Source organism: Plodia interpunctella, chromosome 30 (assembly GCF_027563975.2).
Source record: "Plodia interpunctella isolate USDA-ARS_2022_Savannah chromosome 30, ilPloInte3.2, whole genome shotgun sequence".
Lineage (NCBI taxonomy): Eukaryota > Metazoa > Arthropoda > Insecta > Lepidoptera > Pyralidae > Plodia > Plodia interpunctella.
Window position 1 is genome coordinate 508,636 of NC_071323.1, and position 19,443 is coordinate 528,078.

Below are 19,443 nucleotides of genomic sequence, written 5' to 3' on the forward strand. Positions count from 1 at the left end.
ACATTTTACTTCTTATTGCAGATCAATTTCATACTATTCCCCTTTTTCAAAGTATATAGACATATTATAAGTGTTTATTATATCCACATCTATAATATCTATACATTAAATTACAACTAATTAAAAATAAGAAGTAATTAGTAACAAAGTAATTAAAAAAGGGTAAGGTTTATGTACAAATGTCAGTCGTTGCAGTTTATGCCTTGATGTAGCGTGCCCAGACGGCTAATAGTATTACCACATTCATTGGCAATACTTATTCTCTGGGCAAGTTATGCCACCTGCTGGTCACCTGTTACTATTACCTCAATGATTTTGGTGGAGACGGCTTTATATAATTTATGGGCCGAATACCCCCATGGCCCCAATGTTATTGTTATTCATTACGAAAACCTCAAATCAAACATCAAACACCAGACTAAATTATGAAAAAAAAAAAAAATGCTCCGTTGTAAATAAAAAGTTAAAGCATACTTTAAGCAAAAATTATATGTTTCGTCACTATAAACCAAACTTAATCATATTTACCATTGACAGCTTAGATCATTTTTAGTAACTAACTTTAGTTACTAAATGATCTAAGATTGACAGAAAGAGACAAAACAATATTTAGTGTAAACTATTTTTAACGTTAACATTACATAGTATAAAATAAAGTCGCTTCCCGCTCTCTCTCTAATCCTTAAAATTACACAACGTATTTTAATAATCGTATTTTTTCTTTATCGATTAATTCAAAGTCCTGCACCCTAGCATTAATATTACCGCATTAAATTTGGGGCTAAAGACCCAAGTTGGCAACACTATTTTAGTAATGTGGCGTCCTGAAGAGCGGGGCGGGGCACACGACGCGGACGCTGTTTTACCGACGCCATTTTAGTGCTGTTTGATCGACTATTAGTACAGATGACGACAACGCGGCAATTTTGAACGTGCAGACGACCTTATCGACGTGACGAACTCCCATGGTTCGCCAAAACGATGATTTTTCAAATAATCGTTTTGGCCAACTATGGGAGCCAGAAGCCTAATATTGTTACTATTTCAAATTTGTTTCTATTCTAGTGATCCATCCCGGCTTCGCTCGGGTATAAATAATACACCCTAAACTTACTTTCAATCATTAATCACATTATCCGTAAAAATCCGTGCAATAGTTTTTGAGTTTATCGCGGCTAATAGGTATAAATCACACATCGACCCAATTGGGTTCGCAACCCATTGATTCAGCACAGAACTTTATTGACTTCTGTGCTATTGAGGGTCTTCTAATTGAGTGAGTGAAGACATGTTATTATGAGCTCCTTTCTCAAGATTGCAGAGCTACAGCCCATAAAAGTGAGTTTTGTATCATCTGTTTGTAATTTATACCTATAACGACTCAAAAATGACAAATTTATTTTTGATAAAATTTGGCACAGATGTACAATAGATATTCAAGGAACATAACTCTTATTGAAAAAATACGCGTGTGGTATCAATAGTACTTTCATTACTAGTTTGATTGAACCTTTGCCCTAGGTATCAAATGTTTTATATAGGTGTTACCATAGATAAAATTAAATATATTTCTTTTATCGATGCGTGTTACCTATACTATGAGGTACATATACCAATACTTTGAATGCAGTATTTTTAATCGATAGTAGAGGCACAGATAACATTGAAGTTCTAAGTAATAGAGACAAGTAGACGATGCATCAGTTTTCAAAAGTTCAAACCGCACGAATTATTTACACATATAAACTCCGGTATTGAAGTACTGTTGTTGTAATCATGATATGAGTTTTAAGAATACTTAAATTATTAGGATTATGAAATAAATTTAAAAAGTGTAACTTTTGTTGCCGAATAATGTACGTCTATTTCTTTTTTATGTCTAAGACAGACTATTGCATTTAGTTATTTAAATACCTAGATATAAGTATGTATATAAATAAATTTAATTATAATATAATAATAAAAAAATCATTCTATGAATTATAATTTTCACCCAGTCAAGTAGATTCTACTATCGATAGTGCTCAATTGATATTAAAATCGATAACCCAACCGATTTTTGAACATACTCTGAAACACACCGTACACCCTAGTTAACCTACTACTTCTTATGTTGCCAGATGTATCGCTATAAAGTACTTTTTGTTATGATATTGGGTCCTTCATTTTCCAAGACGATGGAAGTGGATACAGCAGATATGATAGGAAATTCATATTTAATCGAGGAGAAGGAGGTGATTCACGATTAGTAGCAATGTTTTATAATAATTTTGTTATATAATATATTGTTGGTTTCGCAATCCTGTAAAATACCCTTAAAAATCTAATTCAGTAACAACATGAAAAGCAAATAAAGGCTGGGGATGCGTGGGTATATTTTGGGAAAATTATCGCGAAGTCTTAAGTTTGCGATGATCGACTATATAGTTAGTTAAGATTACAATCGCTTAGTTGTACCTAGCTACTTACGTTTACTTCGATTACGAAGAAATTAACAACAATATTATCTAACCATCATAATATTCGTAGATGCGGTAATTAAATTACTGGCCATTTATAAGATAATTAGGCGAAGATTTTACTTTATGCTCAAGAGCTTCACATTAGGTTGCTTACTTCCAGTAATACATAATGTCAAACTTTACGAGCAAAAGAAGTGAAAAAACAATAGTAGTAACTTTTCAATGTTGTATCTGGCAACACTAGAATACGTGTCTTTTTGACGTTTTGTTTTCCAATCCGACACTGAAGTGTAGGTGCTTAGGTGCCGACAATTACAATTGTAATTTATTAATCAAATATCAATGAAACTTGTCAATTAAAAACTTTCCCAATTTAAGAATAAATTCACTAAAACATATTTATCATGGTTAGGCACAAAAAAGTGGTTACAGTGCAGCACAAACACGGCAACAACGAAACTAGTAGCAGCTCCAGTGCGAGTGAAACTTCTAATTCGAGTAATTTTAAAATCCTCTCGTTTTGGAAGTCCATTGTGGGGTTTATTTGCTTCACTATAGCGGTCTACGTTGGCTCCTTAGGATACCTGGAGACTAGGGTCAACACGCCTTTCGCTGACGAAAAAGTATGACAATAATTTTCGTAGAATATTTTTTTGGTACTTTTCAATGTTTTTGTATTGAAGTGGCATCACTATTCCAACGTCAAGACACGAGACACATTGCCATAATTCACTGCTGCTAAACATTACTATATGAGAGGACCGATGTCCGAAAGAAAGATCCTTACTTATGTATTATTAAAAGACATCCCGCTGTCTTGTCTGTCTGTACAAACATGATAAACTCAAAAACTATGTATTTATTTATTATCCAAACTTATTCTATTTTTACAGGTACTAATATCAGTAATACTAATAATAATACTAATATCAGTAATGGTTTACCTAAAGGGGTCACTAGAAAATAACTAAACCATACTGCGCCAAAAATAACACTTATCGTAACAAAATATCAAAAATGTCCACTGCAGGTGGTACAAGAGTCCGGGTTGGCCATCCCGGAGAGGTACTGGGGCTCGTACCGGCCGGGCGTGTACATGGGCATGAAGAGCAGGGAGCCCCGCTCGCCTGTGTTTGGGCTCATGTGGTACGACTTGACTGCCACTACGCGGAAGGGTATTAGGTATAGTGCAACTTGATTCTCTCTCCTATCTTCCTGCCCGGAGATCACTTCCAGTGTAAAGAACATATAAATAAGATCTACCTTATATCCTCGCTTTAAAAACAACTTTAACTTTAACCCAGACACTGGTGCGACCAAGCGGACAATCTGCCGACGTACGGCTGGCTCCGGCACGACGGAGTCACCTTCGGGGAGCAGCGGATACTGGATCCGCCACACAACATGACCACCTCGTTCGTCACCACGCCGGGGGGCGAGCATGGGGGGCACTGGACTGTGCGCGTCAGTGTTAACGCTGATGTGAGTGCTGGTGTCAAGCATCGCAATGTCGAATACTACAATATGGGTATCAAATTGATGGCTCAACGCAATTCTTAAGCGGTTTTTTTTTAAATTTTTGCTTGTGCCCATTAAAAAATCCATCATCTAAAAAAAATGGTTGCCTGTAAAGTCGGTTTTACGGGCGAAGATTTTACGTGACTACGTCTTTTTACGCGCGCGGCAGACCGATCATAGTTGAGTGGGAGAGAGACGCAAGGCATTCGGCGGGCCTTTCTCTCGTTCGGTGACTCATCGTAACGTTACCGGGCGTTACACTTTTTCATAAGTGACTCCCAGCCGCAACCTAATTTAAGACGTTGTCACGTCAAAAATTGTCAGAACATGTGGACGCAATGACATGCTACATTTGTTATTTCCCATAGTATACCCCCTTAATATAATTGAACTGATATCAGATGTCTTTTCCAGAACAATGCCAATATCCCAATAGCGTTGGTGTGGTATGGAGCCCTGGACGAGTCCCTCGGACCCACAACCCCCCCCTCTCGGCTGTGGGTCGAGAACGGGGAGTTGTTGGGTCACACGCCACAGTTGCGTAACTTTAAAGTGCGCCTTTTGGCTCACAAAGGTATGTTTCCCAAAATGACACTTTTGCAAAATGACACTTTCGCAAAATGATAATTTTGTAAAATGACACTTTAGCAAATCGTTTGCAAAATGTCACTTCTGTACACGCTTTTTCGTAGTGTGCAAAATAGCATTTCGCGTAACGTCAAAGTTCACTTGTTGACTGACAAATATGTTTTTTCGAATTCTTCACCTGCGCTTTGGAAGTCGGCAGTAGACTTAGCTTAAGTAATTTTTTTTTTGACGTCAAATATTAATATATATCATCCGAAATAGAATAAATAAATTTTAATTTATATCTCTAATCAATTTATTATTCTACGATTGCAGGTAAAGTAATTCACAAGTCGTATTCAGAAGCGCACGCACCAGGGCTGCATGTGCTCAAAGAGAAGTATTTCTCCCTATTGAAGCCCGACGGGCGGCTGACAGCGCTAGGGCCGGACCCTGACTTAGATCAGAAGGTAAATATGCAGCTAAAATACCGCTTCCATGCAGAAGGTCCCTTTCGCAAAATATCACACACACACACACACTATAGTCATCAAAGTGCGCCTATTGGCTTACAAAGGTATATTTCGCAAAATGTCACTTTCACAAAATGTCATTTTCGCAAAATGTCATTTTCGCAAAATGACACATGTCAGCAAGGTCACGCGTGTCGTTACCCTATAGAAAGTAGCTCCACATACGTCCATTTTTCTTACCTTTATTGTCCTACATTATGACAACAAAAAATGACATTTTATATAAATATATTTTAGGGCATAGAAGTGAACTTCGTCCCTATTCAGCTGCTAGTCGAGACGCCATTCGACCTGGACATAGTGTACAGCACCGAGGACCTGCCCACCCCGCCGCTCAAAGGGGACGAGTATACCAGGACATTAGAAAGCAAGAAGAAGTCGTTTGATGATGAATTCGAGGTGAAATTCAGATTGGCCGAAAAAGGGTGAGTCTTCCCGTATTTTGTTCCTGTTTTTCGCCGACCGACAGATAGAGACGCACGTATTTAAAAAGAAAGACGCTCTTATTGACCGAGCTAGTGAAGCGGGCGAGGTCTACAAATCAACTTGGGGCAAAAATATATTTCTTTGTATGTATGTATGTAACGCGATAAAATTTAAAAGGTATGTAGGATCTGTCAATAGAATTTTTAAGTTCATGGGGCAACAAAATTGGTTAAGTCGTTTTTGAAATATTCACAATTTTGTTAAAAAATATTGTGTTCGCGAGGTTTAAGTTCGCGGCGAACAACTAGTTCAATAGAAAATAAATGTCGTCCTGCTTCTCTTTTTTTTGGACGCCTGCGTCCCTTTCTGTCGGTCGGCGTCTGCCCAATAGTACTGTCTCAAGTTTAAAGTCAATCAGCGGAAATTGGTTTAGGTTAGGGTTTAATCTTCTCACTTCTCGCGGCTCTGTCAACCCCGTAAGGAATTAAGACATGGTTAAATAGCTAAATCTTGAAGAGGATCGTTTCAATTGTACCAGGTATACAGAAAGCGAGGTAGGTATAGCCCGCGCGGCCATGTCGAACATGATCGGCGGTATCGGCTACTTCTACGGCGCTGGTCGCGTTCGCTCCTCACATACCAGGGAACCAGTGCCTTACTGGAGGGCGCCGCTGTACACCGCCGTGCCTAGCAGGTGAGTGCGCAGTCAGCTGTGTGCTTCCGCCTCAGAATAGGACCTTAACTATTTGTACTTTTATGTATTCTGTGCCTTAACAGCACTTCCCGTGATAGACATTTCTCGTTCGATTACTAATTTTTTTCATCTCATTATTATTTTCAAGACGGTAAAATAAACTGAATATATACTTAGTTATAACTGAATATTGGTGTATATTGATTTGTGTTTTCAAAATGTAATTATTACAATAGGTATTGCATATGCAGTTATAAACAATCAAAGTTTATAAGTAAATTTGTATAAATTTGTAAGAAGCGGTGGTGGTATAATGATTAAGATGCCCGCCTGTGGATCGAAAGTTCCCAGGTTTGAATCCTACTCGTGCCACATGAGTTTGTATACCAATCTGACTCATGTATAGTAGTTTTCATCGACCACCACTTGGTTCCTGTGAAGGAAAACATCGTGAGGAAACCTGCACACTGGTTGATTATATTAACGTGTGTGTGAAATGGAGAAGGCAATGGCAAACCACTCCATTACTAATGCCAAGAAAGTTGTTGTGTGTGTTTCATTCCACGTAACAACCACGACCCACAGCCATGAATAATACGACTATGAAGAAGATTGTTTTTGTGAATGTTGTCAGTGGTGGATTAACACAATTGTTAAAGTTGCAAAAATAGGTAATACAAATTTTGCCGCACGTTCCTTATCTACTTCCTTCTACTAAAAAATTTGCCCCTTCTAAGAAGACGGACGGCAAAATTTTTAGCTGTCAATCCGGATAGGCTGTTATATCATTTGCATGTGTGTCATTTGTTGCATTGCATCCAAATATACCTTCGCAAAGTCTTCTGCCACGTCTGTCTGTCTGTCTGTTCGCGATAAACTATTGCACGGATTTTTGTGCTGTTTTCACCAATAGATATTGTGATTCCTGAGGAAGGTTTAGGAGTATAATTTATTATGTTTTACCCTAGCGAAGCCGGGACGGGCCGCTAGTATAGTAAAAAAAAAAACTAGCTTTTTCCCGCGGCTTCGCCCGCGTTTATTATCTGCTCATAACTTTTTATTGTCAATATCTCGGGTTCTAAGCAACGTATCGCGATAAAACCTATATCACATTTTAAATTAGACAACCGTGAAAAACGCATCCAATTCCATCCAGTAGTTTTTACTTGATCCACGAACAAACATACAGACAGACAAAAAAAAATGCTTTGGCTTCTATTAGTCCCATAAAGACTCTCAAATATTTATATTTCTTTAATATCTCCTATGTTTTATTATAAGCTCACTTACAGTTTTATTATATGTACAGATATAATATTTATCAAAGCCACAAACATTTCGGAACGACCACTGCCGAGAAGAAACGCCGATAGAAATTAATTTAAACAGTGTTGATCCCTATCATGCCAGAAGGGATTATCACTATTGTTTCTTCATCGAAATCATTCTCCGCACAGGTCGTTTTTCCCCCGAGGGTTCCTCTGGGATGAGGGTTTTCATGGACTGTTGATCGGGAGGTGGGACCCTGAGATTCAGTTGGACATCGCAGCTCATTGGTTGGACCTCATTAATGTGGAGGGATGGATACCTAGAGAACAGATTTTGGGTCAGTATAATAGCATAAATGTTAAGCCTATGAACCAAAATGTCACAGGTACGAATCCTACTCGTGCCACATGAGCTTGTATACCAAACTGACTCATGTATAGTAGTTTTCATTGATCAATTACTTCCGGTGAAGAAAAACATCGTGAAAAAATCAGCACACTGGTTGTGTGTGCTGATTTTTTCACGATGTTTTTCTTACCTTTTTATCACCTTGTGTGTGAAATGGAGAAGGCAATGGCAAACCACTCCATTAATAGTGCCAAGAAATTCGTTGTGTGTGTTTAATTATATTATGATACGACTATGAAGAAGAAGAAGACATTCAAATCAAATCAATCAATTCAGAAATTAGACCTTCACATGCACTTTTTCACGGCAATTTTTTTATTATATAGTGATAGTGATTTCTCAAAAGCTACTGAATTGCATATTCACATTTCGGAATGGTTACTTTGCGTCATTTTGCGTCAAGAGCTCTGAAGATACTTTACTTTGTACACCCAGGTGCTTAAAAAAAAGGCTTAGGCGTCTCTTTCGCAAAACGTTATCACAAAATATCGTGCCAGAGAATAAAATTTGATTTTAAATGCAAAATCATTTATTAAAATTATAAAGTAATTATAAATGTCATAGTTTTATCTTCATCTTAATTATTCTATAATTTTAATTACTGATTTTGCCAACCAGGCGCGACATTCTGCGAACGTGACATTTTGCGAAAGACACATTTTGCAAAAGACACATTTTGCGCCTGAGCGAAATAAACCAAACTTTGTGAAATAACGTTACTAGGAGTGGAGGCGTTAGCAAGAGTCCCGAAAGAATTCGTGGTGCAAAACAACGCGGCGGCCAACCCGCCGATGTTATTGCTGCAATTGGCTCACCTCGTGAGGACTCGGCCGCGTCTGTTCGACCCTGAAACACATTACAGACAGACACTGGACAGGATGTTCACTAGATTACAAGTAAGTTAGTTATATATTTAGATGCAACTATAGGTTTTTTCGCAAGCGGTTTCGCTAATTTTCCAGGATGAAATCCAAGGTATTTCTGCATACTTCATTTATGCAAAATTTCAAGAAGATTGGTTGAGTAGACAGAGCGTGAAGAGGTGACAAACAAACAGACTTTCGCATTTTTTATATTCCTTATGATCACGTATTCTATTTCAGATTTCATATCTAGATTTTGTTCATTGTGCTGGTAAAATCTCTTATGTAACTTATGTTCTCCTGGTACTTTTTCAATAAATGCGAAAGTTTGTGACGTGTGTATGTGTGTATGTTTGTTACTCTTTCACGCGAAATCTACTGGAATATAATCTAGAATAACACATAGGGTATTTTTTATCCCGGAATTCCCACGGGAGCGAAGCCCCTGGGCGCAGCTAGTATTGTAAATGCGAAAGTTTGTGAGGATGTATTTGTGTATGTTTGTTATTATTTCACGCGATATCTACTGGACGGATTGTTATGAAATTTGGTACGCGGTAAGAATATAATCTGGAAAAACGCATAGGGTGCTTTTTATCCCGAAGTTACCACGGGAGCGAAGCTCCGGGACTAATTTAGTATTTAATATCCTCTTCTCTTATTAATAGATGTAATTCCCACGGAATCCAAAAGCCCCAGCAAAAAAATTCAGCTCAAATTTGAGAAAGTACCAGGATAGCATAATCTATATAGAGATTACATCAACGGAACGTCGTTAGTGACCATTAAACACACATACGTTCCAAGCGTTTAGGTACCTCTTGGGTGGTATTAAGGCTGTATTCAGATTCAGTTGAATAGCTTGTTGATCATCTATACTATTATTATTAAGAGGTAAGCGTTTGTGAGTTTGTGTTTGAGGCGGGTAATCTCCGAAACTACCGAACCGATTTCAAAAATTCTCTCACCATTACAAAGTTACATTATCCATGATTGCTATAGGCTATATTTTATCTCAAAATTCCCACTGGGGCACAGCCCTGGGCAACATCTAGTATGGAATAAAAAACAATTAACTTTATTTACATATATTGGCAAAAAAAAATATTTTCAAAGTTCACACTTGCAAAAATCAAATTGTCGGGAAACAGACATTGAAAGTTTAAACTGTAACAGCCAGAGTTCTAGTCACTAAACATACAATTGCAATTTTCTCACGTCGTGTACATGATTTAGAGATGTTTATTTTATGAAAATGTGGCCCTTTGCGTGTTGCATTAAAATCAATTAAAATCGCAAAATGCCAATATTCCACATTTTTTTCACACAAATACTCAAACATCTCGGAAACTAGTGGTGCCCTTTTGCTTGGACTCACGGTTTCAACGGTATACAAGCATTGTCCCGCGACATGCCCCAAGTGGAACCGAATACTGACTAAACTTTCGGTCCAGGCGTGGTACCAATGGTTCCAAACGACGCAAAAAGGTGAGGAACCAACCAGCTATCGCTGGAGAGGAAGAGAGGACACTGGCGACCAGCTGAACCCTAAAACTTTGACGTCGGGCCTCGACGATTACCCAAGGTAAACTATACATATCATAAAGTGACTTTTGTCCGGATGCAATAAAATTTTCCGCGATGGAAAGGTACCCTATGTCCTTCTCCGTACTTCATACTACATGTGTGCAACATTTCAAGAATATTGCTTGAGCAGATAGAGCGGGAAGCGGCAACAAATAAATAATAAATATATCAGGACGAATCGCACAGATTGAGCTGGCCCCAAAGTAAGTTCGTGACTTGTGTTACGGGATACTAACTCGACGATACTATATTTTATAACAAATACATATACAGATAAACATCCAAGACCCGGGCTAATCAGAAAAAGATCATTTTCCATCATGACCCGACCGCGGATCGAACCCGGGACCTCTCGGTTCGGAGGCAAGCACTTCACCACTGCGCCACCGAGGTTGTCAAAGGTATAGTATATCTAGATGAATGTTTCAGGGCCTCCCACCCTTCAGAGATAGAGCGACACGTGGACCTCCGCTGTTGGATGTACTCCGTCGCTGACAGCATGGCCGTCATCGCTGATGTGCTGCAGAGGGACTCCAGCAAGTGAGACAGAGCTATATTTCTTTTTCAGATACAAATTCAAAATTCTTTATTCAATTTAGGATGATATACATCACATATTGACGTCAAAAAATTACTTGAACTAAGTCTACTGCCGGCTTCCAAAGCGCAGGTGAAGAAGAAGCGGCGCAACAAACTTCACCGCAGCCTTTTCTACGAGGACGTCAATACGACTGTACATCATTATTAAATATGTCAAAATTTAAATAAATAAAAAGTTGTTTTTTCATAAAAATTGTCACATAATATATATATATATATATATATATATATATATATATATATATATATATATATATAACATATATATATATATATATATATATATATATATATATATATATATATATATATATATATATATATATATATATATATAAATAAAGAACTAAGTGTACAAAACGTACGTAATAATGTCATAAATCAATTACATATGTTATGAGGATACTGCACCATGCTTGGGTCTTTCTATATTTCTCCTTTTAGCAATCGCTTTGAAATTTCTATCTTTGTATATTTCCCACCGGAACAGTTATTTTTTCGGGACTAAAGGTACCCCTATGTCCTTCTACATATTTCAAACTACATGTGTGCAAAATTTCAAGATGATTGGTTGAGCAGATGGAGCGTGAAGGGGTAACAAACTTACTTTCACATCCGTCTAGCCTTGAAATTTCTGCCTTTGCCTGGATGAAATTGGTAAAAGGTAAGGCCGCCTTTTGAATCAAATCAAATCTTTATTCAGAAATTAGCCCTTCACATGCACTTTTTCACGTCATATTCTAAATTGAATTATGTTTACCAAAGCTACAAACTACTAGCATATCGGAACGACCACTGCTGAGAAGAAATGCCGAAAGAAACTCATTCAAATAGTGTTGGTCCCTATCATGCCAGAAGGGCTTACCATTTTTAAATATAAATTTATGTATAATTTTTTGCGCAATTTATATGTATGATTAGCAAAACTTTTACTTCGACAACGCGTTTTTTAACTTCATTTTCTTCCAATACTTAGATTCGAGGCCATCCGCGACCAATTGGGAGACGAGGAACTCCTAAACGAGCTCCACTGGTCGCCGCACACGCAAACCTACGCTGATTATGGTATGTTATATATTTTTACGTATATTATGACGACCTCGGTGGCGCAGTGGTAAAGTGCTTGCCTCTTAACCGAGAAATCCCGGGTTCGATGCCCGGTCGGGTCATGATGGAAAATGATCTTTTTCTGATTGGCCCGGGTCTTGGATGTTTATCTATATATGTATTTATTATAAAATATAGTGTCGTTGAGTTAGTATCCCGTAACACAAGTCTCGAACTTACTTTGGGGCCAGCTCAATCTGTGTGATTTGTCCTAATATATTTATCGTACATGTCCAAAATGTCCCTTCCCCAAAGATGACATTTTGGGAAAGGGACATTATGGACCCGAACGATATTTTTCTTCTTGACCTTATCCCACTCATGTGGGGTCGGCACAGTATGTAAGTTCCTTCCATTTTGTTCTGTCATTTGCCATATCCGTTGATACTCCTCTCCTGTTCATACTATCCTTGACGCACTCCATCCATTTCTTCTCAGGACTTCCTCTATTCCTGGAACCCTTTACTTCCATCTTTAATGCCCTTTGAGTGACGTGATTGTCATCTCTTCTTAAATAATAAATTATTTAATTATTATTATACTTTGATAAGTGTTTTCTCCTTTTTTTTAATAAAAATAAAAAAGGGTATACGGGAAGAGCAAGCGTAAGAGGGGAAAAGTTTTATATGCTGAAGGTAGACGTGAGGGTAGACGAAGTTAGGAATTTACGTGTGATTCGGCATGTATTTTTATTATTATTTAAGAATTATAATTAATAACAACCAGTGTATCGCCCCTCGGGGTGATATGTGTAGTGAGATTGGCCTCTTTGTATTGCTGCGACACAGTACACTTGCTCTTCAATTGTGCTTTGTGAATACTGTGTTTTATTTTGTGTTTTTAATTGTTCTGGTTGTGTATTGTGTTGTTGATAAATAAATGTTTTATCTATCTATCTATATATTCTTTCTAACAACGACCTCGGTGGCGCAGTGGTAAGATTCTTGCCACTGAACCGAGAGGTCCCGGGTTCGATCCCCGGTCGGCTCATGATGGAAAATGATCTTTTTCTGATTGGCCCGGGTCTTGGATGTTTATCTATATGTGTATTTATTATAAAATATAATGTCGTTGAGTTAGTATCCCATAACACAAGTCTCGAACTTACTTTGGGGCTAGCTCAATCTGTGTGATTTGTCCTAATATATTTATTTATATATTTATTTATTTATTTATTACGCAATCTGACAGTTAAAGCGCAATAATTTTGTAAACTTTTAATTTGAAATTGCTATACCCTCACTGGGTACATGTTTAACTGCACAATATTTTGCAATCCATATGCTGTACATGTTTGCAAATAAATGAATTGTGGACCTGAACGATATTTATATTCATTCATACGTTCATTCCTTCGTTCATTCATTCTTTTCTCATTTATACACACAGGTCTCCACACGGACGGAGTGCGTCTTGTACGAAAACAGCCGAAGAATCCACGCGATCAACCGACAGTTGTGCGCAGCGTGAGCGTGCCGCCGGAACCTAGACTCGTCACCAGCGCTTTTGGTGAGATCATATCGTGATAGCTGTTGCCCGCGGCTTCGTCCGCATAAATTTCCCAAGGGAACAGTTGTTTTTCCGGGGATGAAAAATACCCTATGTCCTTCTCCATACCTCAAACTACATGTATGAGAAATTTAAAGAATATTGGTTGTGTAGATAGAGCGTGAAGAGGTAACAAACATACTTTCGCATTTATAATATCAGATGGGACTAGCTGCTGTGCACCCGCCATAGGATAGTTTGTACATATGTCAAGACAAAATATCATTTTACAAAGTATATTCACAAAGTGTCCGTTACTCGCCTCGTACGACATCTACAGTCGTGCGTAGTGTAAGCGTGAGTTCAAACTCGCTATCATCACTTTCGGTGAGATATATCATTGTAGCTGTTGAGCTTCCGCCCTGGAATAGCCGCTGTGTGTGCCTTACTTTACACTTTATTCTTGTCAAATCTTTAATACTCGTGTGTATTTCGTCCCTCAGGATACGTGTCTCTGTTCCCGCTGCTGCTCAAGGTGCTGGCGCCGTCGAGCGCCAAGCTCGGCAGCATGTTGGCGAGCCTGGACAAGCCGGACTTGCTGTGGTCGCCGTACGGGCTGCGGTGTGTTGCTTGTTATCGCGTTGCGGGTTAGGATGGGGATATATTGAGATGGGGACATTTTGAGACGGATATTTTGAAACTGTGATTTTTTGGGAAGGGGGCATTTTCGTATAGGCATATTTTGGGATGGGAACATTTTGGGATAGGGATATTTTGGGATAGGGTATTTTGGGATTGGGATATTTTGGGATAGAGATATTTTGGGATAGGGATATTTTGGGATGGGGATATTTTGGGATAAGGTATTTTGGGATAGGGATATTTTGGGATGGGGATATTTTGGGATAGGGATATTTTGGGATAGGGATATTTTGGGATGGGGATATTTTGGGATAGGGATATTTTGGGATAGGGATATTTTGGGATGGGGATATTTTGGGATAGGGTATTTTGGGATTGGGATATTTTGGGATAGAGATATTTTGGGATAGGGATATTTTGGGATGGGGATATTTTGGGATAAGGTATTTTGGGATAGGGATATTTTGGGATGGGGATATTTTGGGATAGGGATATTTTGGGATAGGGATATTTTGGGATGGGGATATTTTGGGATAGGGATATTTTGGGATAGGGATATTTTGGGATGGGGATATTTTGGGATGGGGATATTTTGGGATGGGAATATTTTGGGATGGCGACATTTTAGGAGGCGATATTTTGGGAATGGGACATTTATTATTATAACATGTGGACGCATTCGAAATACATGAATCTTAAATATACATTTCCACATTCTGCGACAGATAGAGACACGCACATAGGTCTAGCCGAAGATAAGTAGGCACATAAATAAATATTATCATCATAAATAAATAAATAAATAAATAAGTAGGCTCCACCTAGGTGTAAATAACTGAGGTCGCCTTGAACTAAATCTAGCCGGCGAAGCCTGGGACAAAGTAAGATTTTACATTTTTTTTCAGATCGCTATCGAAATCGTCACCTCTGTTCATGAAACGCAACACAGAACACGACCCGCCGTACTGGCGCGGGCAGGTGTGGGTCAACATCAACTATCTCGCTCTGTCAGCGCTGAAACACTACGCGGCCGTGCCCGGGCCGCATCGCGAGCGAGCGGGACAGCTGCACAAGCGATTGAGCGCTAATGTTGTCCGTAAGTCATCATTTGTATTATCGACTAGATGTTGCCCGGGGCTTCGCTGATACAGCCTATAGCAATCTTGGATAACGTACCTTTCTAATGGTGAAAGAATTTTTGAAATCGGTTCGGTAGTTTCGGAGATTACCCGCCTCAAACATACAAACTCACAAACGCTTACCTCTTTATAATAATAGTATACATAATGTAAGTACTTTAAAGATATCACAGCAGTGAAAATTTATATTTCGTATACAATAAACAAACAAGTATAAATATATATGAACAAGAATATTTCGCGCGCGAAAGCGTGATCACACTAAAATGTGATTAATCCATTTTGTGATGGGGATATTTTGGGAAGAGGGCTTTTTGTAATGGGGACATTTTGGGACAGATATTTTTGGATGGGGACATTTTGGAACAGGGATATTTTGGGAACGGAACATTTTAACAAATGTATATTTTGGAAAAGGGATAATTAAGAAGCAGTCTTTTTGAAATAATGTCCTCTACACGAGAATAATATGTATTATTGCTTTGATGACATAAGTTTTATACATAGAATAGGATAGAAGTAAGTTTGTTAAATAAACTACAGACACACACACATATTAACCAAAAAAGAAAATTAAGATTTAAAAAAAAAAAAATCAAAACGTGGGTAAGTACAAAAAGTGATTATGTGTGTATGTGCTGCAGCGATCTAAACAGGCCACAACTCAGTGATGTTATTACTGTAGGAGCAACACACTGATTTTCAGTTGGAGCCTTTACTAAAGTTATCTTTACATTAGTTATCTTATTTTTTTGTGTTTAAACTAGCTGCGCCTCGGGGTTTCGCTCCCGTGCGAATTTCGGGCTAAAAAGTACCCTATGTGTTATTCCAGGTTATATTGTAACCGTGTACCAAATTTCATAACAATCCGTCCGGTAGATTTCGCGTGAAATAGTAACAAACATACACAGAAAAAAACTCACAAAACTTTCGCATTTATAACATTAGTATGATTAGCCTACGTTTAAAATTTCCATATTGCGTGTTACTTACCAATTAGTGTTTCACTCCAGGTAATATTCTATCTGAATACCGTCGCACGGGGTACCTATGGGAACAATATTCTTCATCAGACGGCCGAGGATCAGGATGTAGACCTTTCACGGGATGGACAGCATTGGTCACCCTCATTATGGCCGAAGAGTATTAGAGACTTTTATGTTGCCCTGGTAACTTGGGACGTTGGAGTGAAGAAAAGTGCTTAAAAAGTGACGGAAAGAAAACTATATTTATATAGCATACACCAAGCAAATTCAAATTCAAAATTCTCTATTAGGACGATATACATCACTTATTGACGTCAAAAAAAATTATTTAAACTAAGTCTACTGCCGGCTTCCAAAGCGCAGGCGAAGAAGAAGCGGCGCAACAAACTTCACCGCGGCCTTTTCTCCGTAGACGTCAATTAACAAATATAGGTCTTACACATATAAAACTATAAATATAAAGCTTTACGTACACCAAATTATATTAATTTAATCTACATAATTAAATTCAAGAAAAGCTGATTCTGTTAAAGTGGAAAAAAAACAATTGAATTCCTACATTAACTGCAGAAATAAATAAGCAAACTTACCCTTACCCTATACGGTAAAACAGGTTCTAGTTTGAATAAAATCATTTTACATGTCTCATGTTCGGTAAGTAGGTCCTTGTTACCCCCAAATGGGGCTTGTAAGTGACCAATAAGCGCTCTAGGGTGATAATGTAGCTAGAAAAGCTCTAGGGTGGTAAGTAATTTAAAAAAAGTCCACTTCACTCTTTCAAAAAGTTCGCGTACATATAACCGTCATACTGGCAATAGACATTTTTTTTTTTGGTTTATTCCCTCGTTTTATTGAGGAGGCAAAGGATACTAGCCCATACAGCCAAGTCTTGGGGCAATAGACATCTTGCATTCAGCCCAATGACCAAAGAGATCGCTTCGCTATTATGTCTTGTCTTCGTATAAATATAATAGTCATCAATTTTAAATATCGAACAGCAAAGCTCAATTTAGTTCTTGAAAAAAAAAAAATTAAAAATTTCTTCACTTGGCTCTTTTTAATGAAAAAAAAGGCGGGAATAGAAAACTTTACATTTTTTTATTCTTGTAATGCCGATTGTTTTCTACTTACCTCACAATCGAGATGTGTAGCAGAGTAGTTAGCTCGGGTGTGAGCATCAATTGCACCCTCGTGCGCCCAAAAATCTCGGGCTGCAATTGATGCCTTACAGCCCTTGGCTACTAAATCTACTATTAATGACATAGTTGTAGGTACTTATTGAAATGACTCCATCTTGGGCGTTAATTTAGAGGTAACGCGAAAATAATACAACCGAAACATGAATCAAGCACTGATTTACATTTTTTTGACGACCTCGGTGGCGCAGTGGTGAACCGAGAGGTCCCGGGTTCGATCTCCGGTCGGGTCACAATGGGAAATGATCTTTTTCTGATTGGCCCGGGTCTTGGATGTTTATATAATATGCATTTATATAATATTTATATAACGATATGTATATTTTATAAAATATAGTACCGTTGAGTCAGTATCCCATAACACAAGTCTCGAACTTACTTTGGGGCTAGCTAAATCTGTGTAATTTGCCCTAATATATTTATTTATTTAATTTTACAGTAATAAAATCACATAAATAATTATGGATTAGAAAAATATTTTTGGATTCAAGAGCTAATGTGGTTTGTGAGCGACCATAACGTGCGACAGCTGTCAATGTCACAGAATCATGTATGCCCGCCATGACAGACGCAACTCCATTCGGGGTTACCCGCTCTCTCAAACTAAATCGATTAATCGAATAATTAAAAAAAATATACATTTCTTTGGTTTCTTCCAATTGACATGACATAGAGTGAGACTGATGCCAGTTCTATATATAATAAACACAAATTTAATAAATTTAATTGAATTAGCTTTTTTTATGGTCAATTCAAAATACATTAGGATATATTAGGACAAATCACACAGATTGAGCTAGCCCCAAAGTAAGTTCGAGACTTGTGTTATGGGATACTAACTCAACGATACTATATTTTATAACAAATACATATATAGATAAACATCCAAGACACGGGCCAATCAGAAAAAGATCATTTTCCATCATGACACCACTGGGGATTGAACCCGGGTCCTCTCGGTTCAGAGGCAAGCACTTTACCACTGCGCCACCGAGGTCGTCAATGTTAACATATAGTGAATGTGCACATAATATTAACTAATTTTAGATTGTCGCGTTTCATTATTACTTGAAACACATATTAAACGCGCACGTGTAAATGTTTCTCAGAGCGTTTCGATGCACGCTGTAATTACATTGTTCATTGAGCAACGATTAATTCCAAAATCAATCAATCATTTATAAAATTGACATTGCCCCACAGCACAGATTAATTATTGTAAAGTCACAGACAGTGAAACTAATTCTTGTCTTTGTTGAAATTTGTAAAATTGTAATGACAGCGCGTGCCTCGTACGTTCGTTCTGAATCGTAGTCGTATTTAGGTGGATATTGACCGACGCACGAGTCATTATAACACGAAACGGCCGAGGTTTAAACAGTACGTGCGCGTGTAATACCTGTTTTTGATTAATTGTGATATATAACTATGAATTAATAATATGTTGATGTACTTAATGTGAGTCAAAATACCTTCGAAGCCTTGAAACTTAAAATATTTAATCAATAATTGTTTTTATGCTTAGGTTTAGCTTGCAAATATATATGTTACGGCTAAGTAGACGGTCAGAGTTGGTATTTTTTAGGCCTTGTCAGTTCGGCTGGACCCAGGTGCAGCCACCGAGGTCGTCAAAGTTAACATATATATATATAAATTAAAATTGTAATTTTGCGCTGTGTTTAAAAGGACACGACGTAAGAGTGAGACTAATACCAGTGTGTTTATCAACCAATCTTGACTGAATTATATTTGGTATTGTATTGGCGAAAAAGTTATATATTTTTGCCATTGCATTACAAAAAAAACCGTTCGTTAAAAATAAGTTTTTCTACTTTTTGTAGACAAAACTGTAATAGGGTAGATGACAGGAAATTATAAAAAAATATGTACGCTCTAGATAAAATAGATATATAAATAAATATAAATAAATATATTAGGACAAATCACACAGATCGAGC

The 19,443-nt window shown here is 37.7% G+C and overlaps 1 protein-coding gene across 1 annotated transcript; it reads left to right on the forward strand.

The window, feature by feature from the left end:
* Window positions 1-2,729: 2,729 nt before the first annotated feature.
* GCS1 (Glucosidase 1) lies at window positions 2,730-16,901 on the forward strand. Its single transcript, XM_053766976.1, has 16 exons — window positions 2,730-3,085; window positions 3,493-3,644; window positions 3,767-3,944; window positions 4,395-4,554; window positions 4,884-5,017; window positions 5,318-5,505; window positions 6,045-6,200; window positions 7,658-7,806; window positions 8,601-8,773; window positions 10,195-10,325; window positions 10,757-10,867; window positions 11,904-11,992; window positions 13,424-13,543; window positions 14,026-14,143; window positions 15,070-15,260; window positions 16,317-16,901. The coding sequence occupies exons 1-16, from the start codon at window positions 2,867-2,869 to the stop codon at window positions 16,451-16,453; spliced, it is 2,406 nt and encodes an 801-aa protein (XP_053622951.1). The 5' UTR covers window positions 2,730-2,866; the 3' UTR covers window positions 16,454-16,901.
* The last annotated feature ends 2,542 nt before the right edge of the window (window positions 16,902-19,443 follow it).